Source organism: Denticeps clupeoides, chromosome 1 (genome assembly GCF_900700375.1).
Source record: "Denticeps clupeoides chromosome 1, fDenClu1.1, whole genome shotgun sequence".
NCBI lineage: Eukaryota > Metazoa > Chordata > Actinopteri > Clupeiformes > Denticipitidae > Denticeps > Denticeps clupeoides.
The window spans coordinates 27,219,001-27,244,842 of NC_041707.1; the positions used below are offsets into that span (position 1 = coordinate 27,219,001).

At 38.8% G+C, this 25,842-nt stretch overlaps 1 protein-coding gene across 1 annotated transcript; it reads left to right on the forward strand.

The window, feature by feature from the left end:
- Window positions 1–9,553: 9,553 nt before the first annotated feature.
- On the forward strand, window positions 9,554–13,337 carry caap1 (caspase activity and apoptosis inhibitor 1). Its single transcript, XM_028986960.1, has 6 exons — window positions 9,554–10,070; window positions 10,176–10,340; window positions 11,110–11,194; window positions 12,318–12,366; window positions 12,460–12,527; window positions 12,667–13,337. Exons 1-6 carry the CDS (start codon window positions 9,966–9,968, stop codon window positions 13,035–13,037), a joined length of 843 nt encoding a protein of 280 aa, XP_028842793.1. The 5' UTR covers window positions 9,554–9,965; the 3' UTR covers window positions 13,038–13,337.
- The last annotated feature ends 12,505 nt before the right edge of the window (window positions 13,338–25,842 follow it).

Genomic DNA, 25,842 nt, shown 5'->3' on the forward strand with positions numbered 1-25,842 from the left:
TTCTTTTCCCTTTTTTCACTCATATTTTTAAGATGTAGTAGTGTTCTGATCATCCTGGTGATAATTATTTTTTTACTTTTCAAACTGTACCACTTACCAAATGTTGTCGTTTTTAGTGAATTTTTATTTATCCACATTGTAGTACCCCTTGACCAACATAACTGGGGCTTTGTGGAATCAACAGGGGTGAGCAAAGTATGAAGTTGCTGCTATGAATTATCTAAGTTCTTCCATGTCAGATATAGGACAAAGGCAGAGGACATATTCTGTACATTCTCCATGTATAGAGAATATCTACACCATAAAAAAATTATTAAAAACAATTGTATGTTTGTGTGTACTAATATATATATATATATATATATATATATATATATATATAGAGAGAGAGAGAGAGAGAGAGAGAGAGAGGAGAGAGAGGAGAGAGAGAGAGAGAGAGGAGAGAGAGAGAGAGAGATTTGGGGGGGGGGGGGGGGGGGGTTTCATAAAATAAAATTGACATAGGTGTGGTGGGCTGCCACCATGCCCTGGGTAAGTCTGCACCCTGTGTCCAAGGATGGGCTCCCGCAGCCGCAACCCTGGTCCGCATGGTCGTGAGGTGGTTAGTGTCGTGGCCTCACACCTCCAGGGTCGTGAGTTTGAATCCGAGCTCAGCCCATGTTGGTACAGATTTGCTGACCCTAACCCTAACCCACCTTCAAAGGCATTCACACTAGATCAATTGGTAACCATAAATTGTCCATAGGTGTGAGTGTGTAAATGAATGGTATTCAGATGGTGGGTCGCCCTGCAATGGGATAGTGCCCTACTCTAACTGACTCCTTGTCCACCTTGTCCCAAGACCCTGCTTCAATAGGAACTGAGAAAATTATATATACAGCGGTGTGAAAAAGTGTTTGTCCCATCTCCGATTTCTTTCTTTTTTCCATGTTTGTCACATTTAAATGTTTCAGATCATCAAAAAATAATAAATATTAGTCAAAAACAACACAAGTAAAAACCAAAAGTATTTTTTAAGTGAAGGATTTTATTATTAAAGGAGAAAAAAATTCCTTCATGGCCCTGTGTAACAAAATGATTACTCCCCTGTTAAAACATAACTTAACAGTTATCACATGTTTAATATCACTGCACACCTGTTCTTAATTAAGAAATAAATAAGACCTGTCTGACAAAGTGATTTAGACCAAAAGATTCTCAAAACCTAGACATCATGCTGTGATCCAATTAAATTTAGGATCAAATGAGAAAGACTTGCTCACTGCTGAGCAAAAAAGAACATTATGGCTCATCTAAATTTTGATGATCCCAAGAATTGTGGTAAAATACTCGGTGGATTGATGAAACAAAAGTTGGAACTTTTGAAAGGTGTGTGTCCCATTACATCTGGTGTAAAAGTAACATTGCATTTAAGAAAAAGAACATCATACTAACAGTAAAACATGATCATGGTAGTGTGATGGTCTGGGGCTGTTTTGCTGCTTCAGGACCTGGAATACTTGCTGTGATAAATACAACCATGAATTCTGCTGTCTACCAAAATATCCTTAAAGAGAATTGCCGGCCTTCTGTTCATGACCTCAAGATGAAAGCTGGACAATAATTCAAAGCATACCAGCAAGATCACCTCTGGAGCAGTGTGTGGGGACAGTGCTTTGCTCAGTGGCACCTCAGCGGATTGGGATTCGAACCGGCAACCTTCTGATTACGGGGCCACTTCCTTAACCGCCTGGCCACCACTGCCCAGTTCATGCTCAAAAACCCTCCAATCTGGCTGAACTACATCAATTCTGCAAAGGTAATTGAGCCTAAATGTTTTCACAGCACTGTAAAATAGTTATCGTAAATGCTGGATTGCAGCTGTTGCCAATATGGGTGACACAACTAGTTATTAGGTTTAGAGGGCAATCACACAGGGCCATGTAAGTTTGGAATTTTATTTTGTTCATTAATAATAAAATTCTTCACTGAACCACATTTGGTGTTTACTTGTGTTGTCTTTGACTAATATTTGTTTTATGATCTGAAACATTTAAATGTGACTAACATAGAAAAAGTATGAAATCAGAGAGGAGGCAAACATTTTTCATACCACTATAACAGTCCCTCCAGGAAAGTGCAAAGCTGCAATCGCAACAATGAATGCAAATTCAGCCAGTCAGCCTGTTTCACTTCTGTGTTATTTAACATGCCGATGTAAGAAAGGAGTGCTGCTCATTTATCCTCTGTAATTTCTGCCAAGGAACATGCACAACAGTTTCCAAGTGTTCTGCACAAAAGTAAGGATAAACTATTTTGTACCACATGTAACGTTGTGTTGGAACACAAACAAAAGTAGTCAAATGAAAAAGCATTTTTCTACCGCAGAACACTCACAGAGATTTTTTTCTCACAAGAACTATTTTTGTTCTTGAATTAAGTCAAGGTTCTTTTTCATTTATGTTTGCTATTTTAAACCACATTTGTCAATCTCAACCACATTGTGCGAGAACACTTTATATAGATCTATTATTATGGTCCAGCTATATGAAGTGCTGATGACACACAAACTACAGATCCCATAATCCATTGTTTCAGTTGCCTTGCCGAACGCGATCTTTACACTGCATCAGAATCTGTACTACAGCCATTTCCACATCGATGGCAAATGGGTTGTGAAGCATTTTTTTTCTGTGCTTCAAAGTCACCAGCCATGCAGACTCAGTGAGTAGGGTGCTCAGTTTGTCAGCAAAGTGCACACTGCATTATGGGATTTGTGGTTTGTGTGTTATCAGTGCGTCATATCGGCAGGCCATAATAATAGATCTATATCAATTTATCTCACAGGATGTGGCCCATGGGCCACAAGTTTGACATCCCCTGTTCTATACAAATATATCCATTTCAGAAGCACCATGTTGGAAAATGTGTACCTGTGCATTTATTTAAATAAACAATATTAAATGGCATAATTGGAATGTTTTATTTATGTATTCATTTAAAACAATTATATGATTTGCAGTTATCACTTATTTCAGCAGTTTCACAGCAACGCTACCCAGAAAAAAACACTACAACTTTTCACTAAAGTTGCCGCAACTTCAGACATTTTAGATTACAAAAATCACAAAAGTTAACACGAAATCCTGGAGGGACTGATATATATACACATATACACACACACACTACCAGTTAAAAGTTTGGATGCACATTCTGATTTATGGGTTTCACGTTTTTACATAGAACAAAACTGAATACACAGGACTATGAAATATGCATGCTTAGTAACATGAGTGAATGTTAAGGAAACGTGCAGCATAAGCCTTCAGGACTTAGATGTGAAATTATGAGATCACAGCTCACAATAACAGTTCCCTGCTTTGGAATTGTGTTCTAGTTGTTTATAACATACCTGTTATTTCATAGTTCTGTGTTTTCTTTTTAGTTCTATCATGTTAAAAATAAAAGAGTAGCGATAAATGAGTATGTGTGTCCAAACCTTTGACTGGTAGTGGTATGCGTGTGCATGTGTACTGACAGTGTGTGTGTTTGTGTAGACAGAAGCGGTTAAAGATATTGAGTGAGTGTGTTTGCGTAATTTTTTCTATTAAAGTTTCCACAGTGAAATTTCTTCCATTTTTGAGGGAAATGAAGAGTTCTTTCACTGGAATGCACATCAGCAAGACAAAACATTCATATTTGATTTTGTGCATATTTTATAGATATATTATAAAAATGGATTATGTATGATTATGGATTATGTACTTATTGTGTAGTTATTCCCTCAAGCAGGAGGACAAAGTACAATGTCATTAATTCATTTTCAAATATATAATGGTATAACATTTACATTTTTGCATTTAGAGTGCCTTATATTTATGCCTATATCATGTTTGTACTCCATTATTTAAATGTATATTTAGGTTTACTATACTATATGTGACAATATATGCAAAGACATAATTGAACACTCTTTCTTCAATCATTATTTTTTGTGGCCTTAATCTGGCATATTAAAAAGTAATATAAAATACAACCCAATAAAAATGGTTGAATTTCAGTTTCTTTCCCACTGAACTGTTTAAACTTATAGATTTAGATATATAAAGCTTTAATGAATGACGTAAAACTCAGCTGAGTAAATTGAGTGTTAAAAACACCTTTTTCAGGTAGGGTTAGTAGGATGGCACAACTTCAGGGCCATGCACTAAACCAGAGACCAAACACATGTTCTTGAAATATAGTCTTCTGCTTCAGGAGTGCAGGAATGTGTGCAGTCTCTCAGCCAAAATTGGCCTCATGAGTACAGAATAAGTAGTCTATGTCATTTTGTAAATATAGATTTAATATGTGAGAGAAAGGTTGGCATTTCAATCCAGCTAGGCATTAAGTTAGCAGTGCAGATTCATAGATATTAGAAATTAAAAGACATTGCTGCCTTGTCTACTCCCTCACCTTTTGACTATGTTTATGGATGTGCATTCCAGATGCTTTATTTCCCTTCTTACTCCAAACAAATTGTTTTCTGTTGGTTGGTTAATTGTTTTTCACAGTAACATTTAAAGGTAAATGGTAAACCTAGAAATCAGCAAATGTTGTTATTTGAGTTTTTCAGAACTTTCACCTTTGTGGAAACACAGTGCACTGTTTGTACTGTTTTTTTTTTTTTTTCCTCCATTTCAGACTTTCTTTAATATGCATGGTAACCATGGGGCCCGAAGGAGGCCCAGTAGGAAGAATTGCACTTTCTATATCTTTGTACTATGCACTGCCCTCTTGATTCTAGACCCAATAATGTATTACTTGAACACATCTGTAAAAAGTCTCTTGAAAATATTCACTTTGTGTGTATGTAAATAAGTCAACAAGTGTATCGAGTTAAATAACAAAAGAAAAAATGTTTGTGGCCAAAAAAAGAGTATCCATTCTAGTGCCATGAAGAAAAAAATCCCAGCCATCTGTTCTGTGGCTTTGCCATATGAGCTTGGAGTGTCATTACAAAAACTAAGCGTTGTGTTCTCTGCTCTCTCTCTTATCTATCTCTTGTCTGGATGCATAGACTGAAATTAATTAATAAAAAAAATTACAAATGACTTGTTTTATCATAGAATTACCTCTAATTGGTTGTAAGCGTTTTACTTTATTTTCTGTTTTTGCTTTTTGTTTTTTCAGAATGAGAGAAGGGATTTTTATTCACTTGTTTGGGTTTAATTGGTGGCAAAAGAAGTATGTATGAAAAATCTGTTACTTACTGACACAAGTTCCATTTGTTATAAATGAATTAAAAATTGTAAGTGTTATGTGTCCTCACTCTTTTCTTCCTGCTCACACTGACATTGGGAGACAGATGAGGCCATTTAATTCCAGAGCCAAGGGGAAAATTATTGCACTATGCCAAAAAATTGCACTATGGTGAAGGTAACAACTGCTTTTACACATAGTATAGATCATTGTTATGCATTTAGTACACTGACAAACCAAAGAAAATAAATGGCTTGAAGTCTGCTGCACTTATATTATGAAACAATATGTGTCTGGAATCATAAAGCAGCTAAAAGAGATTCTATCTGAGGATTCAATTAAGATGAATGTTAGATTGGGCTAAGCTTGCGTTTGAGTAAAATTGACTAGGTAGAAACACATTTGAACAAATGTCGATTCTTTCATTAAAAACAAAAAACTCACTTCTCACTCACATTTACATTTACAGCATTTATCAGACGCCCTTATCCAGAACGACTTACAATCAGTATTTACAGGGGACAGTACAGGGGAGCAACTTAGGGTTAAGTGTCTTGCTCAGGGTCACAATGGTAGTAAGTGGGACTTGAAGTCCATGTGAACTTGCAATGAGCTCACCCGGCACACAGTTGCAAGGTCTGTGCGGTGGATACATACTTGCGGGAAACTCTGGTGGTCGAAGGGCAAGGTATAGGAAAAACCAGGATGTGACTAGCAGTGCCCATTGACTCCTGGTTGCACAATGATTGTGGACTGTTCATAACCATTGCCAACTCAGAAAAGGAAACGAAAGGAAACAAATTATGCTGACATAATTCCTCATATCGCAAAAGTGAAAAATATATGCATGTTGTGTAATTACATAATTGTAAAACATGTAGAGATGCAAAGACATTTATCAGACGCCCTGTGGTGGCCTAGTGGTTAAGGAAGCGGCCCTGTAATCAGAAGGTAGCAGTTCGATTCCTGATTCGCCAAGGTGCCACTGAGGTGCCACTGAGCAAAGCACTGTCCCCACACACTGCTCCCGAGGTGCATCTCATGGCTACCCACTGCTCACTCAGGGTGATGGGTTAAATGAGGAGGACAAATTTCACTGTGTGCACCGTGTGCTGTGCTGCTGTGTATCACAATCACTTCACTTTCATTTTTATAGTAACTTACTTCAACAGTATTGTTTGACAGAGGCAACATTCATATTAAAACAACTTCACAGAAACACAAGTTCCTATATCATGGTCTGTTGGCACAAGTTTTGTACAGTTATTTAATATTTCTAAAGCTTCTATAAAATAACTTTCAGGTCACTGCTTATTTTGTAGGAATTCAGACTTTTTTTTATCTGTACGTAAGTACATTTTCTATGGAATAGTGGTGAAAGCAAGGAGCAGATTTTTGGGGAGCTCGTTTTTCCTGAGAATGCCCAGGAACCCAAACACAGGGACCCTCTCACTGATGACGAGAAGCTGGGTGTCACTTTTATTTTCCCTGTTGTCAACAAGCTCAGTGTTAAGGTTCAGGTTGCTGGCTCTTCTCCACTCTGACAGCCATTAAAATATTCTGCCAGCTATAGGTATATTTAGCCAGGCGGGATGTAAAAACACAATCTCAGAGAGTCAGAGAACACATCTATGTGCGCCACCATCATGTAAATGAGTCTAAATGAGTCACTCCATCATTAGGTGTGTGTCTTAGGTTTTTAGAGAGTTACATGAATTTATAGTAAATTATTTTAAACAACTTGTTCACACAAAAAAATAACACGCACAGGATAATATTTTCCTGTTCATGGTAATTTAGGGGCTCCGTACACTATTCATTGTTAAGTCACTAACTGTAGATCAGTGAACCAGCACTGTCTTACTAATATTAGTTAGTTGATAGTGATGGTGGCGCTCACCTTTTCTTCTCCAGACAGTCATTTTTCCAGATGACCCAAACATTTGGAAAGGAGCTTCATCAGAGAAAATTACTTTACCCCAGTCCTCATAGATACAATCCCAAATACAATTTTGCAGAATATCTGTCTGTTCTTGATGTTTTTATTGGTTTCTTTTCTGTCTATCTTGACACCAGGCCATCCTCCAAAAGTCTTCACCTCAATGTGCGTGCAGATGCAGTCACACCCCTCTGCCATTCCTGAGCTTGCTCTGCACTTTTGGCACCCCGATCATGCAGCTGAAAATGAAGACAGAGATTTCTTGGGCACCCTGCAGCCTACTTCACAACACTTGAACCTCTATCATTGAAGTTTTTGATGATCTGATAAATGGTTGATTTAAGTCTTAGTAGCAGAAATTTCCTCTGAAGCCCTTTTTATGGAACGCAATGATGACTGCACATAACTTGCAGGTAACCATGGTTAACAGAGGAAGAACAATGAGTTCAAGCATCACCCTCCTTTTAAAGCGTCAATCAGCATAACAGAATAACCTCCCCCCCCCACACACACACACACACACACTTGACCATTCAGCGGACAAGGAAAAACTCGAGACCAAAAAAACTCTAGGAGAGCGAAAAAAAAGAAAGGAAGCCTTGGAAAGGAGTGATACAGAGAGGGACCCCCTCCTGCAGTGGTGTCAGTGCAGGGTTTGTGATTGTCCAATTCAAAAATAAGTCCTACTGTTGTAGAGGTGGAGAAGTCCAGAGTGTAGTCCAGTGTCATGGCGTACATTATCTCCAGCCTTTTTTTTTTTTTTTTTTTGGGGGGGGTACCTAAAATGAAAATGTTCATTTTCATGGCAAATGGGAGCTTTGCAATTGATCTGATCACTGTTCATAACAGTCTGGATAATATGCAAATTGCCATAATAAAAAAAAGCAGCAAACTTTGTGAAAACCAGTATTTGTGAAATTCTCAAACTTTTGGCCCAATTAACAAAAGAAAATTGGGTGTTTTGTGTAACCCAGTTTGGGTGTAACTGTTATAAGGTTTTGCCTTGCATTTCTTTACATCAGTTTACAGTTTGGCATAGTAGTCATCCTTACAATACAATATGCCTGTGTAGCATCACCAATAAATGTTGTACGTGCATAGTTTGAGGCTGTTTGTTATCAGGCTGTTTGAATTCAGTGCACGACATAATAAAATAAATAAATAAGATGATTATATAATAGCTGCATAGAATTCTCTTTCAATCTGTCAGTATTGAGAGAGAAACCGTGCCCCCTATCAGTACTAATTGGTATCAGCTGCTTTAGTCCTAATTGATGGCCTATAAAGGCTTCTCATTACCCAGCAGGCACACAGGAAAGGACTTCATGATGGGTAAAAGCAAAGAACTCTCCCAAGATCTTCGTAACCTTATCGTTAAAAAAAAAAAAAAAAAAAAAAAAAAAAAAAAAAAAAGCATTCTGATGGGAATGGTTATAGGCACATTTCCAGAATGCTGACTGTTCCTGTGGGGGCCATTATCTGGAAATGGAAAGAGCATCAGTTCACCATAAACCGGCCATAACCAGGTTCTCCATGTAAGATCCCTTTCTGAGGAGTCCAAAGAATAATCAGGAGAGTTCTCCAAGAGCCAAGAACCACTCGGGCAGAACTTCAGTAAGACCTTGCATCAGCATGTACTGTTGTTTCAAAGAAAACTATAAGCAATGCACTAAACCGCCATGGCATCCATGCACGCTCACCACGCAAGACTCCATTGCTGAACAAAAAGCATACTGAGGCTCTGTTAACGTTTGCATAATCGCATTTGGAGAAGCCTGTGGATTACTGGGAGACTATAGTATGGTCAGATGAAAGCAAAATTGAACTTTTTTGGCTGTCATTCTACACACCACGTTTGGCGAAGAAATGGCACTGCCCACCACCCCAAGAACACCATACCAGCAATCTATGGAGAGAACTGAAGGTCAAAGTTCATAAAAGAGGCCCAAGGAACCTTCAAGCAATGCAGACGTCTGGTCACTCCATACAAGACGTGTCGTGAAGCTGTAATCACCAACAAAGGTTTTTCTGCAAAGTATTAAATAAAGTGTTTAATACTTATTCCCTGTGTCATTTCAATTTTTATTATGACTCAACTTGTATACTTTAATGTTCTGATATCTTTGTATGACTTCAACATCTGGTGGAAATTGTCAATAGCTCACTTAAAAATCCCCTTACTGATAAAAATGCTGATGTGTTAAATATTCATTTTCCCCACTGTATGAATGTATTGTGAAATATATATTTCATGATTATTATTTTTACCCAACAACACATTATTGAAGAGGCCCTTTGTTTCATTTCACGAGTTTCTATTCCAAAAAGGTCCCTTTTTTCCTTTTTTCTTTTTTTTTTTTTTAGTTTATCTTAGTAACCTACTAGTCCCTCATAACCCACCACACTCCCTTTGTTTTGTGGAAGAAGGCTTGCTGGCTGTCCCTATTTTGGGGAAAAGGTTGTTTGAAGGGATAATGATATTAGCATATTTTTTAGAAAGCTTTAAATGACCTTCGATATTAGCCCTATATTTCATGGAAGAACACGGGAATTTAAACTATCGATTTTGTGTACCACAAAAACCACAAATGCCGCGAGCTCTGATCTCTTGCACTACGAGAAGGAAAGGTTTTCCGACTTGACGGCAGTCAATCTATTCTACGACCCTTTTGCTACGTCACGACAACCGCAGGCTTCTGATATAGACACGTGATTTTCAGTCGCGGGAATGTGTCGTCAGCATCACGCGACGAGAGAACGGTGACCGACATATAACAAGACTGTATGCTTTAAGTACTTTGGAAACATGTTCACTAAAAGTTCTACGAGTGAGAGCAAGAAGCGTCAATGTTCAGTTGGAGAGGAACGGGTTGTGGACAATAAGCGCAGAAGCACTGATTCTCACGCAGAGGTCGTATTGTCTTATGTTATTATAAAGCCTCTTACGATTTAATTGCATTAGGCACGTCCCATAAAGTGTTAATATTAAGTATTGTATTTTTCTGTTCAATGTCAGCCTGACAGTGACAAACCCACTTACATTGAAGAGGGAGGTTTGGACCTCAGCCTGTCATTTCAACCGATCAGTGCCTATTTTGCAAACAGAAAAGAAATGCTTCGTCAGTGTTTCAGTGTGCTGGGGGAGAATAATATCAGAAAGATGCTTCCTGAAGAGTTGAAGGTATGTGCAGTTATTTGGTAATAGGGTACATTTTGTGTCAGATGATGTTATTATGTGTGGATAGTGGTTGGTGGATGGAGCAAGAAATGATATCCCAGATGTGCTCAATTGGTTTCAGGTCAGAGGTAAGGGGCGGGCCAGTCCGTAGAATCAATGCCTTTGTCTTGTAGGAACTGCTGACACACTCCAGCCAAATAAGGTCTAGCTTTATCTTGCATTAGGAGAAACCCAGGGCTAACCGCACAAGCATGCAGCCTCACAAGAGCACTGAGGATATCATCCCAGTACCTAATGGCTCAGCCCCCACCTGTGGACGTTAAGTCTTCATACCACCCTAATGGAGTTTGAGTTTTTGTTTCTGACCGTTTGAGCAGACACATGCAAAATGACTGGAGGTCCTAGCAGTGCTCCTCCTGTTCCTCCTTGCACAAAGGCTGAGGTAGCGGTCCTGCTGCTGGGTTGTTGCCCTCCTACGACCTGACCTGTCTTCTGGTAGCGCCTCCTGCTCTAAGCAGACAGTTTGATTTCACAAAAGTGTGATTAATTGGAGTTGTTTAAGTGTTGGAGTGTTTAAGTGTTCCCTTTTTTTGAGCAGAAATCCCAAAATCCCTAATTTGAGCAGAAATCCCAAATCCCTAATTTTTCATAAATTGAGTTTTTAGTAATTGTAATTGTTAGGTAGGTTAGGTGAGGTAATTGTTGAAGAGCGACTGATGATGTGCTATTGTTTACCAACTATAAAGCTTATTTTTATCATGTGTTCATGAAGGTCTGTACTACAGAAGAAATTAAGAAACTCTGTTGGGCGCAACTGGAGCAGATCTCCGAGAAAACTCTCATGCAGATATTTGAGGGTAAGCATCTAATTACAAATTCAAATTTAAAAATTGTATTTCCATTAGGCAGTGCTATAACTTATTGTATTTGTTATTTAGCATTTGCTTTCAGGTATAAATTAATCATGCAGACTGTTAGCCTGGTAGACAGGATATCTCCCTTATGCTCAGATAAAACTGTCACTCCGATCTAACTTTGAAATTGTGAAACATTTTCCATCACTTTTTGCAAGTTAGGAATTGGAATTTTGAGCTGGGAAAACCTAATTATATGGATTTCAACGTATGCAAAAAAATTAAACAAATTTTAAAATGTCAGAAGATTATACACATCAGACATAAAATAAGTATGATTTAAATGAAAATAATAAGAATTTGTTTATATTGATTTTGACTAATTCCTCCCTTTTAAAAGTGGAATCTGTTTCAAATAATCAGTTAAATTTAACAACTAAATTACAATAAAATTCACGAATGAAGAAGGAAGAGATCAATTTCCGACATGTATTAGATATTTTTACATGCATATTATTTGATTACTTAATGGTACTTTACTCTACCTAATGGTACAATTTACAGGTCACCAAACCTGGTCCTGGAGGGAACTGTCCCGCACATTTTTGTGTTTACCTTCATTTAGCACACCTAATTCTATTTCTGTGCTCATTATCACCCAGTTCTTGAGATGAATGATGTGTGTTGGAACTTGGAAAGATCTAAGTTGTGCAGAACTGGTGCCTTACACAAATAGGTTTGGTGACCCCTGGTGAACATGATCTTTACAGGAAAACCGGATATTAAACATTACCGCTAGTGATGGTAAGATGAAGCCTCATGAGGCATCACACCACTTGAGCCAAATGGTTCGAGAAAGGGTTAATTTTTCTCGAATCTTCATGTGCACACAACACCACCTACTGGCCAGGTGTATAATAACAAACATGTATGCTCATAGGATGGAAAACAAATGTGATGACATATTGTGTAATTGCATAAAACAAAATAAGTGTCACCATATTAGTTTTATGCTCTAAAGGTATTATACCCTATTCTTTATTATTTTTAAGACTACATTTTGAGTTTTATAATTTTATAGTTTATATTTATTGAGATAATTCTCACCTCTGTCCTTTACAAAAAGGAAGAGATCTGACAGAAGATGAAGACAACAAAAAGAAAGATGAGAGCCAGTGAGTGATTGTGTTCTTTGTACTTAAAAATAATTTTGTTAATAGTCTACACTAGTCTAAAAATGATGCACATAATTGGATTTTGATCCTTAGGCAAGACCATGCTGTAAACACTACCGCTTCAGTTAAAGAAAACTGTGACATGGAAGATCTCAAACAGGGTATGTTTTAGTGTATTTTTTTTTCTCCACACTTGAAATATATACAAAAAATTATAACAGATATGCAGGGATTTTGTGGTTACTGAATGGTCAGTCAAAACTGATGTTTTTAATACAAGATTTGCTTTGTGTCTTTAAGGCAGCTCTGGAGAGGAAAGTGACATTCTAAGTATCACTGCTGATCTGGTTGACAGTGACATTGAGGTTCATAAAGATGATAAGGCAGTGGTATCCACGGGTCCCACAGCATCACAACCAGAATTACATTGGGACATTGACCGCAGTGTCTGTGAGATCTTGACACTAGATGTCAATGCCCAGGCAGTGCTCCCACAGAGACCTGACTACACTGAGAAACTAGAAACTACTTCCCACTCAGATCAGCTTGTGCCAAGAGTTGTTGTGCAGCCATCCGCACAGCAACTGGAACTACTCGAGCTGGAGATGAGGGCGAGGGCCATCAAAGCCCTCATGAACGCCAATGACTGCAAAAAACAATACAGTTTTTAAATCATTTTCATGAAACTTATTGGGGGGTGCAAATGGGGAGGTTCTGCATAACAAATTGGTTAACTCTGTTAAAGACTTGTTGAACAATTGTGAATAATTGAAAAATCCAGTTTAATTGTGTACCCCCTCTCTTTTGTAGTGAAGTGTTAAGGTACATGATTCTCAATGAAACCTGTTACATTTGAGTGTCAATGCCAAATGTACTATTTAAAAAATGACAGTTTTTGTTGCTTTCTCAAAAATGTCCATGTTGTTTTCTATATTTCAGATATTAAACACTTTTTTTTTTTGTTGTTGTTTCTCAGCTTGTATCATATTTTGTATCACAGCTTAATGGCAAACCTATTTAAATTTAAATTCCAACCTCCATGAAATGTACATAACTTTTTTTAGGGAATTGGAAGTATTTGTAAAATGTCTAGTTTAATATTTTTACTTCTAAACTTGGACCAGAAAACACAATTGTCCCAGTATTCAACTTCAAACAAAAAATGCATTAAAAGCCTTCAAATAAAAAGTTATTTTTGATGCTAAAGGTTTTAAAACCCTATTAATCAATTTTTACGGAAAAAATGAGTTTTTTTATTTGGGCCTGTCAGCATGACAGACCACTTACTATTGTGCTGGGACCAGCAAAAAAGGACATGTCTTACGTTCAAGGCTGCCACTCAAAAACCGTGAAACGTACAGAAACTCCGCACAATATGACATATTGTTTATTTTGGTAGGTCGTACGGCCCGCCCACAAATCGGGTTCAAAGTGTAAAAAGTACCGTTTACTATCGTGCTGGGAACACGTTTTTGGCTCCCAGTGACCAGCCGTAAAAGCTAGAGACACGGGAGTCGAGGCAAGGCCAAAGGCCTCGCCGAGACACACAATCTGACATATTGGATCAACACCATTCACCAACTAAAATGTTTTGCGCAGACAGGAAGTTATACATCCAATCAATGAGTAACTGCAATGCTTCGCACATTTGCAAGCTATGACAGTCGGTGGAGCTACTTTTTTAGGGGAGGGGTGCTAAATTCTCTGGGCGGACAAAGCATGACAAACAGGAGGTAACCTTTCCCCCTATGTTGTCATAAGGGGAACTGTTACCCTCTAAATTCCAGATCTGACCACCTGAGCTGCCACTCACTAAATGTTGAAGCAGAAAAACCAAAGCACGCTTTACACCTATCGCCATTTCTAGCCACTGTAAAACCACAGACAGTCTAGGGGAACTAGTATTATTGTTAAATAATGACACAGAGTGAAATTTTCATGTCAGAGGATGTTTAAAACACCCTGGCCATTTTACAAGTCATATGTGTGACATCACAATGACAACCCAGTGGGAATGGATATGGAGTTGGGTGGCGGAGAACTTCACTTTCATATTTGCCAGGAACCACAGCTGACAAATGTCACAGATGAGGTCAGAAAGACTTAACGTCACCACAGAGCACTCACAGATCAGATAACGTACATCTACAAAAAGGCAGAGACCATAAAACAGAAACATTACTGGAAAAATTGTGTTTTCATGATGTAAGCTGTGAGGTTCACAACAAGTAAGTGGACTGCAAGTGCTTCAACACACAGCACTATGGAAGCCAAATAAGCATTTATTCCATATCCTTGATATCAGATATCACATTTTTGGCAGCACTAGTTGGCCATTTTGTTGCGCTAGTGCACCAAACTCTCTTACTTGTCAGGTGTTTCCAGCAGCTAGTGGCACTTTTGTACTAGTTCAAACAAGAGTTGCACTATTGAGGCTAAAAATTAAGGAAAAATCAGTGTGTTCTAAACACTTATTACATCCCTGGATGTATGCTCCCATGTGTTCTGGCTGTGTTTTTGTGTCCTGTATCTTTTAAGTTGACTTCGTGGGAGGAGTTAAAGCATACCAGCTCCACCTACCCTCTGCCCATTGGTCATCTCCACCTATATAAAGAGACTTTGGATGGAGTTCGCCAGCAGGCCAACATAAAACTGAACAGGGCCAATGGGCCAAAGTAAAACACAACAGTGTACAACAGTGTTCTCCAATCCTGATGCTTAAAAAAATCTTAAAGGAATAGGCAAATACTGCTGAAAGAATAATTAAGTCATTTGAGTTGAGATCATACAAGATACACAGAAGGGGATCAGATTTTTCATTTTGGCTAAGTTATTTAATGTGTGTGGATGAACTTTAATGAAGGAATACCATAAGGTAACTCATGCGTGAACCATAGGACGTGCATGGTGCCATTCAATAAAAATATTAAATATTATCCTATACATAACAGGCATACTGAATATCACAGCTGGCTGTACATTGTGAGCTGAAGGCATCATTTTGTTGTTTCCAAGCTTTAGATACTGAAAAACAAGTTGTGATTTATTCTAATTTCTAAATTATGCTAACTTGTGACCAAGGTTAGTACAGCAGGTGGATAACAAACTTGCGAATCCACCTTTATCTAAAGAAGTGGTGGAGTAGGCCAAAGAGGTTACAAGTAACCAACAGGTCAAAAGTAGAAATCTGAGCATGCAACCTTGTCCTTCACAGCTTCTCTTTTGCCTGGATGGCATTTCCGGTGCAGGCTCTACAGCTTCTGTGGCTTTTGTTACCTCTTTTAAGTCTTGAATATGTTCTTCATATTTTGTGGCAAATGCAATAACAGATGGTCTTCTTGAAGTTGTACTGTCATGACACTGTTGATCATTCTATTCGGCCAAATGTTGGTGACACAGTGTACTGGGCATGAGGCATGCAGAAATGTTATTACTTTCAGCGGGCAGATTTGCTGAACTTTCTGATCTGTCATTGTCCGTGCTCCTTCTGTATGGCTTAGACTCTATAACAAAGACCTCACAGCTGACCACACATACACAGACAAACACACACACTTGGGCACATTCTGTAAAATTGTTAACTGTTTAAATTGTAAATTTGTACATATATACAGATACATATTTATCTTATTTTTGTGCTGCTATTACCTCTGTTTTTTGCTGCTTTACCTTCTGCTTCTATCCACTTTCTGCCGTGACAAGTGCAATTTCCCACTTGTGGGACTAATAAAGGTTGATCTTATCTTATCTTAAGGTGACTTACGTTGTATTTCATTTTTAGCATAGACCCTTCTTGTTTTTTTTATGTAACCAATTTGCCACACACTGTTTCAATTACATATGGACCTGAGAAATCTGTCTCAATTCTCCCTCCTTTTTCTCCACACTTTCTCATATTCAGTAGGAGAACCTCATCACCGACACTATACGTGCGCATTCACTGTAGCACTTAGAAGCAGTTTTTGGCAGGTAGCAAAAAAGGGTGCGGTTTTTGCCTGCGTCTTCACAACATTCTGTTTTGGTCAAGTCTTTCGGGGCCAACATTTCGGGGGAAGCCTGGTCTTTTTGGGCGAGATGGCATCCACCCCAACTGGCGAGTGTCACTCAGTTGTCTTAAGATTCAAAAAACAAAACTGACTCGCCAGAGCCAAGAACAGGCAGCAGACAGACTGGCTAAACCGAGCGTCTGCCATTTGCGTAGAGCCGCCACCCAGCGTGTACACTATTAACACTGTGTCTTTACCTCGCTCTAACAAGAGATTCTAAAAGAAACATTCATAAAAAAGCTCATAAATATGCTGACACTGTGTCTGTTCCCCGGGCTGGATGGGGTGTCCGTTTCAGCATCATTCCTACTAAACGTACCACCAGCACCTCCGATATAAGAATAGGATTATTAAATGTTAGATCTCTTACACCTAAAATGCTCATTGTTAATGTAATTATTACAGATCAGGGGTTTGATGTACTGTGCCTGACAGAAACTTGGTTAAAACAAAATGAATTTGTAGCATTAAATGAGTCTAGTCCTATGTACACCAACCTCGCTTAACTGGAAGAGGTAGTAGCAGTAATTTATAATGATAACCTCGGTATTACACATAAACCCGGACATGGATTTAACTCTTTTGATACTCTCTATACCAACATAACCCATGTAGTCTCACAAAATAAAAATCATAAGTTAATTCCATTGATTATTATTTATAGACCCCCTGGACCTTACTCCGAATTTCTTAGTGAATTTACAGATTTTGTTTCCAACTTGGTTGTATCTGTGGATAAAGCCCTAATTGTCGGCGACTTCAATGTCCACTGTGATAAATTAGAAGACTCGCTAAGAACAGAATTCCTGTCTATACTAGACTCAGTTGGAGTCAACCAAAATATAACAAGACCTACTCATGAAGGTGGTCACATGCTAGATCTTGTACTGACCTTCGGTTTAAATATAAAAGACATAGTTATTCATCCGCAATCTGAAATTATCTCAGAAAATTTCCTCATCCTTTTTTAAATATTTCTCAGATGCAAAAACTCAGCTCCCCTCATTATAGAGACTAATGGACAATTACATCAAGTACGGCACAGAGGTTTATTAACACCCTACCAGATTTATCAACACTGATACTCACCGACAGACCACGCTGAACTCGACCAAGCGACCAAATGTCTAGAATTAACACTGCGTACTATGTTAGATAATGTCGCTCCCCTCAAAAGGTAGATAGTAAGAGATAAAAACTTAATTCCTTGGTATAATGATCACATGCCCTCACTTAAGAAGAACGGTTTGGAAATTAGAACGTAAATGGCATCGAAGTAAATTAAATGTATTCTGAATACCATAGAAGGAGAGCCTACTTAACTATAAGAAGGTTCTTAGCGCAGCTCGATCGACTTAATCGTCTCTCCTCGTTAATAGACAAAAACAAAAGTAATCCCAGATTCCTGTTTAACACTATAGCCAAAATAACCAGGAATAAGACAGAAACGGATAATACCACTCAATATCATCATAGTAGCAACGATTTTATGAATTTATTTAATACTAAAATAGTTATGAATAGAGATAAGATTAAAAGCACAACAAACAGCCCTGTCGATATTTCTATGGAAAATAATCTTCAAACAGCTGACCACCGATTAGAATGCTTCAACCTTATTAAAGAGCATGAACTAATTAAACTAATCTAGTCGTCAAAGCAATGTACTTGCACTTTGGATCCACTTCCTACAAGGTTCCTTAAACAAGTATCACCCGGGTGGTAGTAGTCTAGTAGTCAACACACTCACCTATAAACCAGACAACCCAGGTTCAAACCCCACTTAACTACCATTGTGTCCCTGAGCAAGACACTTAACCCTAAGTTGCTCCAGGGGGGACTGTCCCTGTAACTACTGATTGTAAGTCGCTCTGGATAAGGGCGTCTGATAAATGCTGTAAATGTATTTAAATGTATTTTGTTACGTCCCTGGATGTAGGCTCCCACGTGTTCTGTGTAGTTTGCTGTGTTTTTGTGTCCTGTCTGTTAGGTTTACTTCATGGGAGGAGTTGAAGCCTGCCAGCTCCACCTACCCATCTGCCTATTGGTCACCTCCACCTATATAAAGAGACTTCAGATGGTGTTTGTGAGGTCCCCAGGGTCTGCTAGGCCCTTACTCTTTCGGGAGCTCCACAGGGTCCACGGAGATCTACAAGGAGATCTACAAGAAGCTCCGTTGGGTATCTCATTCGTGTTTCTTGTTGCTTTGTGTGATAGACCCTTTGTTGTTTGCCTTGACCATCCCTTCCTTTAGGCTGTTTTAATGTTGGTTAGCTGTGTTGCGTCTGCTGTTTTATTGTACCTGTTAGCTCACTGTGAATAAAAGCTTTTGTTAGTACGTGTTGTTTGGTCCTGTACGTAACAATTTATGTATTTATGACGACACACAGCTGAACAGAATAAAGAATTTTCTGAAGGACATTAGACAGTGGATGCTCACCAAATTTCTTCTGTTAAATAAGATGGAAGCTCTAGTAATTGGGTTTCCAGCTGCCAGACATAAGCTGGCTGACTACATCATAACCCTTGATAGCCTTTCTATTTCACCATGTATTGAAGTAAAGGATCTAGTCGTCATCATTTATGCAGGTCTCTCATTCGATTCGCATGTAGATCATGTCACTAGGATAGCATTCTTTCACCTTAGAAATATTGCAAGAAATATCATTTGGTCCTTGCATTTATTACATCAAGGTTAGATTACTGCAATGGCATTACTGTCTGGATGCTCTAGTAGGTGCATGAGTAAACTCCAGCTAGTTCAGAATGCTGCAGCCAGAGTTCTAACTAGAACGAGGAATTTTGACTTACAATCACTGCACTGGTTACCCATCAAATTTAGGATTGACTACAAAATCCTACTATTGACACTACAGCTTCAGGGATATTCAAATGGACCAGTAACATCATAATGGACACGTAATGTAGACCATGACACTGGACTACGCTATGGACTTCTCCAACCCTACAACTGTAGGACTTTTTTTTTCTTATTGGACAAATCACAAACCCTGCACTGACACCATTTGCAGGCTCACTCTGCCCTGGAAGGGGGTCCCTCTCTGTATCACTCCTTCCCAAGGTTTCTTCCTTTCTTTTTTCCTAGAGTTGTTTTGTCTGTGGAGTTTTTCCTTGTGTGCAGAAGGGTCAAGTGTGGGGGGTGTCAATTGTAGGGCTTGTCAAACCCATTGAGACATACTGTATGTAATTATGGGCTATATAAGAAATAAATGTTGTTGTTGTTACTAGTGAACATGTTGCGCCCCACTAGTTCTACTAGTGGACATGTTGTGCCCCACTAGTACTACTAGTGGACATTTTTTGGGGAAAAAACGTCTACTAAATAATTAAATGTCCATTAAATAATTAAATAATTTTTGACACTGATTTATATCATTTGCAGGTCAAATGCATGAACTGTGCATTACCAAACAGATACTTCTGGCCTCTTTGTGATGACATACTGTGGTCTCCATTTGAGGATCTCTTGGAACAAATTGACCCCCCTAATCCGGTCACTTCTTGACACCTTGAGATAAAGAAGGACGTATGGGCTAGGCTCCATCAGTTACTGTGAACTTTCGGTTGGTGCAGACTGAAGTTTACAACACAGTTGTGTAATTACTTAGATTAACAACTATGAATTAAAGTGTTTTAAATACTCATGTGGGTTTCTTCTATTTATAGATGTTTTATTGTAAATTAATACATACTTTGTCTTGCATTTCACAGATGTGTTTATGTTCTGTATAGATTTCATCTAAATTATCAAATACTCACTCAGCTTCAAACAATACTATTTTAGAAATGAGGTTTGGTTCACACGACAACTTGTGTTAAAACAGATAACATGCATGCTGACTCATAAAATTGGTGACAAAGTGGTGAGTGATCCTTGGGCAATCAACCCTGTTCTAAAGCATTCAACCCTGTTATGAGATTATTTATAACAAAAAGGTTAAAATATTTGAACAACATAAAGCTTTCACAGATTATAAAGTAGAAAATCAGGGTTTTTGTGCCAGTGGTAGCTCATACTCCTATTGTAAAACAATAGCTAATTTACATAATGGCTGGGATGGGGTGGAGTTAAAATGTGACGTGTGTCAGACGGATATGCAAAAATTTTATTTTTTCTGTTTAGGTGGGAGAAAATACTTTTATATCGTACTGACATTTCAGGCACTGTTTGACATTATCACAAATGGCACTGTTTCTGTAGAATCACCCTTTAGAGTTAAAGCATCGGCAGCATTCAGAAGTGACCAAAACATCACCCAGAAAGCATAGGAACTGAAAAGTGGTCTGTGGTTATATAATTTATAAAATTATATTTTATATAGTATAATTTCCACCTGTTGTCTAGGCTATTTACACAACAGCATGTGAAATTGACTCTCACTTCAATCAGTGTCACTTCCTAAGAGGGCAGTTTGATTTCTCAGAAGTTTGATTGACTTGGAGTTACATTGTGTTGTTTAAGTTTTGATCGGTATATGATTTGTATGTGAATTATATTAAAAAATAAGTGCAGGGGGCACTGTTGAGCGTGCTATGGAGTTATACGGATTAGTGTTGAGCTCCACTGGGCGTGTTTTGAATAGTACCATTTAGGCATATTTTATAGGTGAACTGTCGTTTGTGCTTTGGTCTGAAAGGAATCTGAACATATATAATCCAGAGAAATGGCTGGTAAATCATCCAGAGGAAGACAAACTACCCTTCCGACTATGATTCAAATTCAAATTTTATTTGTCACATACATACAGGGAGTGCAGAATTATTAGGCAAATTAGTATTTTGTCCACATCATCCTCTTCATGCATGTTGTCTTACTCCAAGCTGAATAGGCTCGAAAGCCTACTACCAATTAAGCATATTAGGTGATGTGCATCTCTGTAATGAGAAGGGGTGTGGTCTAATGACATCAACACCCTATATCAGGTGTGCATAATTATTAGGCAACTTCCTTTCCTTTGGCAAAATGGGTCAAAAGAAGGACTTGACAGGCTCAGAAAAGTCAAAAATAGTGAGGGATGCAGCACTCTCAAAATTGCAAAGCTTCTGAAGCGTGATCATCAAACAATCTAGCGTTTCATTCAAAATAGTCAACAGGGTCGCAAGAAGCATGTGGAAAAACCAAGGCACAAAATAACTGCCCATGAACTGAGAAAAGTCAAGCGTGCAGCTGCCAAGATGCCACTTGCCACCAGTTTGGCCATATTTCAGAGCTGCAGAATCACTGGAGTGCCCAAAAGCACAAGGTGTGCAATACTCAGAAACATGGCCAAGGTAAGAAAGGCTGAAAGACGACCACCACTGAACAAGACACACAAGCTGAAACGTCAAGACTGGGTCAAGAAATATCTCAAGACTGATTTTTCTAAGGTTTTATGGACTGATGAAATGAGAGTGAGTCTTGATGGGCCCGTGGCTGGATTGGTAAAGGGCAGACAGCTCCAGTCCGACTCAGACGCCAGCAAGGTGGAGGTGGAGTACTGGTTTGGGCTGGTATCATCAAAGATGAGCTTGTGGGGCCTTTTCAGGTTGAGGATGGAGTCAAGCTCAACTCCCAGTCCTACTGCCAGTTTCTGGAAAAACATGATTTTCATGCAGGACAATGCTCCATCACACGCGTCCAAGTACTCCACAGCGTGGCTGGCAAGAAAGGGTATAAAAGAAGAAAAACTAATGACATGGCCTCCTTGTTCACCTGATCTGAACCCCATTGAGAACCTGTTGTCCATCATCAAATGTGAGATTTACAAGGAGGGAAAACAGTACACCTCTCTGAACAGTGTCTGGGAGGCTGTGGTTGCTGCTGCATGCAATGTTGATGGTGAACAGATCAAAACACTGACAGAATCCATGGATGGCAGGCTTTTGAGTGTCCTTGCAAAGAAAGGTGGCTATATTGGTCGCTGATTTGTTTTTGTTTTGTTTTTCAATGTCAGAAATGTATATTTGTGAATGTGGAGATGTTATATTGGTTTAACTGGTAAAAATAAATAATTTAAATGGGTATATATGGGTTTTTTGTTAAGTTGCCTAATAATTATGCACAGTAATAGTCACCTGCACACACAGATATCCCCCTAAAATAAAAATAAAAACAAACTAAAAACTACTTCCAAAAACATTCAGCTTTGATATTAATGAGTTTTTTGGGTTCATTGAGAACATGGTTGTTGTTCAATAATAAAATTATTCCTCAAAATAAAAACTTGCCTAATAATTCTGCACTCCCTGTAGTCATACACGGTATGATATGCAGTGAAATGCTTTTTGCGACCGCTACAGACCACAGTATTGCAAATGTTGCAAGTATACAATGAACCAATATGCAAATATTGCAAACATAACCAAATATTACACTTTTATGTCTTTAACATAAAATATGTGTAACTGGTAGGGTGAAGGTGTGCAAATGAGTGAAAGACAATGTTTAAAGAAAAGAGCCATAAAAAGAGCAGTAAAGTAAAAAGCGCAGAGTGATTTTGTGCAAAGTGATTGTGTGCAAAGAGTCCGGAGTGATTGAAGGTGAAAGTGCTGGAGTTCTATGTACTGTTGTTGTTGAGAGCTTGGACAGCCTGCGGGAAGAAGCTCCTCCTCATTCTCTCTGTGTTGGACTTCAGGGAGCGAAAGAGCTTCCCTGATCGCAACAGAGAGAAGAATCCATTTTTGGGGTGGATGAGGTCCTTCACTATCTTCCTGGCCCTGGTGCAGCACCGTTTGCTGTAGATAGATTGAAGGTCAGGGAGCTTGGTACGGATAATTCATTTGGCTGATCAAACCACCCTCCGTAGAGCTCGCCTGTCCTTCATGGTGCTGTTCCCGAACCAGGTTGAGATATTTTCCATCAGGATGCTCTCTATGGTGCAGGAGTAGAAGTTCCTGAGCAACTTGGAGGGCAGTCTGAAGTCTCTCAGGCGTCTGAGGTGGTAGAGACGCTACCCGGCCTTTTTCACCATGGTGTTGATGTAACAGGACCAAAACAGGTCCTGCGTTATGTTAACACCGAGGTAACGGAAGCTGTCCACTCTCTCCACTGGGCTCCTGTTGATGACAGGGGTCTGGTAGGTCCTCTCCTGCTTTGTACTCTGACCTCGGGTTTGGCTGTTCAGGGCCGCGCGGTCTGTGCAGTTTTGGAGAGTGAGTTGGCCTCTATTAAATCGAACATTAAGAGTGGTCAGGTCCGAGCTGAAGAAATACATTGAGAATATTACTACAGAGTTGTCTGGACTGAGCGTTAAAGTAAACAATATGTAAGAAAGCCCCTCGACATGCACTGACGATATTACACGTCTGTAGAAAGAAGTAGGTTCCCTTTAGAATCCATACCAGTCCTCATGGAACAATTACGGTCACATAGTTTAATTTCAGGCTATAAAAGCCCCATTTTGCAGGTTAATCAGTTATGTCACTGGATCTTAGTTCCTTTCTGTTTAAGCAGGTTGTGGAATTTACCTATCTGGGAATTAATGTCCCCCATTCTTATAAGGACATTTATGCACACAATTTTAAAACTCTACTTTGGCTAGAAGAGTGAATTCCATTAAGATGGTAGTCCTTGATCTAACATTCCTTTTTTCAATAAGGTTGTAGTTTGAACTACATTTTGTTTGTTGGTTCTTTGTAAATCGAATACCCAGATGTGAGAATTCATTTTTGACCTGAATATTGAAGAGAGCAGAATTATTTTCTTTCAATGACATTAGCTCACATTTGTTAAGGCCAGAAGCCTTTAAAAACTCAACGATTGTTTTAACAGCAATGGGTATTTGTGTCTTGTCAATTAGAAAGAGGGTTGTATTGTCTACCAATTGAGTGATAACCAATTCCCTATCCATAATGGAGATCCTTTTCAATGCACTGAATTAAATATGATAGGCTAGAAGTTGAGCAACTAGTAAAAACAGATATGGGAATGCAGGGCAGCTTGTCAAATTCCCCGAAAGGATTTTAAACTTGGAGAGGTGCCTTTAAATAGTTTGACCAACCTACTATTCCTCATTTATAATGTTCTAACAGCAGCAGAGAAATAAAGAAGAATAAACTCATGTTCAACAGTATCAAATGCCTTATAAATGTTTAAAAACAAGATAAAGGCATTCACTTTTATAAGCCTGGGATAGTCCACAATATTCAAGACTAATTACATTGTCACATCCGCGCCGGCTCCGCCCCCCACGACATGCTCCCCCTGCCCTGAGTATTATGGTCTGCATCTACAGTCGTGTCACTTGTAGCCATAGATATATACACTAGATGTCACGTTGAATGGGGCCATCTTGGGACAGGGTAGCGCTCCTTGTAAGTGAATGAATCAGGGCCAAGGTTGATTACCAAATTAAAGAACCATAAACTGGCAAATTTGTGAAGTGATCGCCACCCCCACCGTATTTACCACCGAGCCATGAATAAATTGATAGAGATGCGATTTTTGAAAATTTTATGTTCAACATAAAATCTGCATGTAGATATTTTTTCATTCGAAATAAACCTAAACTACACTCCTACTACATGCAGAGCAATGCAAATAGAAACACCACAAAAAGGCCAACAATGTTCACTGAAAGACCCTGGAAGTCTTTATGATAAGCCCTGTAGCGTCACCGCTACATGTTTGTGTTGATGGTAGCTGATTGGTCCATTTAATAAATCGACTCCCAAGTGATACATGAAGCACTGGATAATCATCAAATAAAACGAAACAAAATAATCATTTGTGTCCATTTTTTATTAAAGATGTTTCGTAAACACAGTTCGTGACGGGGGCTAAATGTCGGGGGAAAGGAATCAAGCAAGTCGGCATGATGTGAGAGACATGGAAGGCCAAACGGCCCATAATTCGCCTGCATTTTAACGCATGGTTTTACACTAAAACACGCTTCCCATGAAAAAAGCGCCACTTTGGACGGCGTTTACAATGGCGTTCTACTGACAAAAAATCTCTGCCCATAGGGCCGTTCCAAAAACAGAGGCATTTTGTATAGATTTGTTGTGATCTGCAATGTTTATTGCAGTTCATGTGTTTTATATCTATAACATGTACCCACGGTTAGCCCTGGTAAGTCCAAATCCTGTAGTGCGCGCTTGCCATTACCTCTCTTGCACATTGGTGTAACGAGAGTCAAGTGCGGCTAATTGTGTCTCATCCGCACCCTACCCTGCATTGCAAATGCACATAAAAGGTGCGGAAACATCTTCTTACTCATATATTGAGCTCTATAGAAACAAACATGATGGTAGAATGTGCACATATTTACGCAAATTTTGAGTGGCAATACATTAACAGCATTTATCAGATGCCCTTATCCAGAGCAACTTACAATCAGTAGTTACAGGGACAGTCCCCCTGGAGCAACTTAGGGTTAAGTGTCTTGCTCAGGGACACAATGGTAGTAAGTGGGTAACACACAGGTGAGTG

Coding starts and splice junctions, on each gene's coding strand:
- caap1 (XM_028986960.1), top strand. CDS start 9,966: ATGTTCACTAAAAGTTCTACGAGTGAGAGCAAGAAGCGTCAATGTTCA. Junction 10,071..10,175: donor GCACTGATTCTCACGCAGAG/GTCGTATTGTCT, acceptor GTTCAATGTCAG/CCTGACAGTGACAAACCCAC. Junction 11,195..12,317: donor TCTCATGCAGATATTTGAGG/GTAAGCATCTAA, acceptor CTTTACAAAAAG/GAAGAGATCTGACAGAAGAT.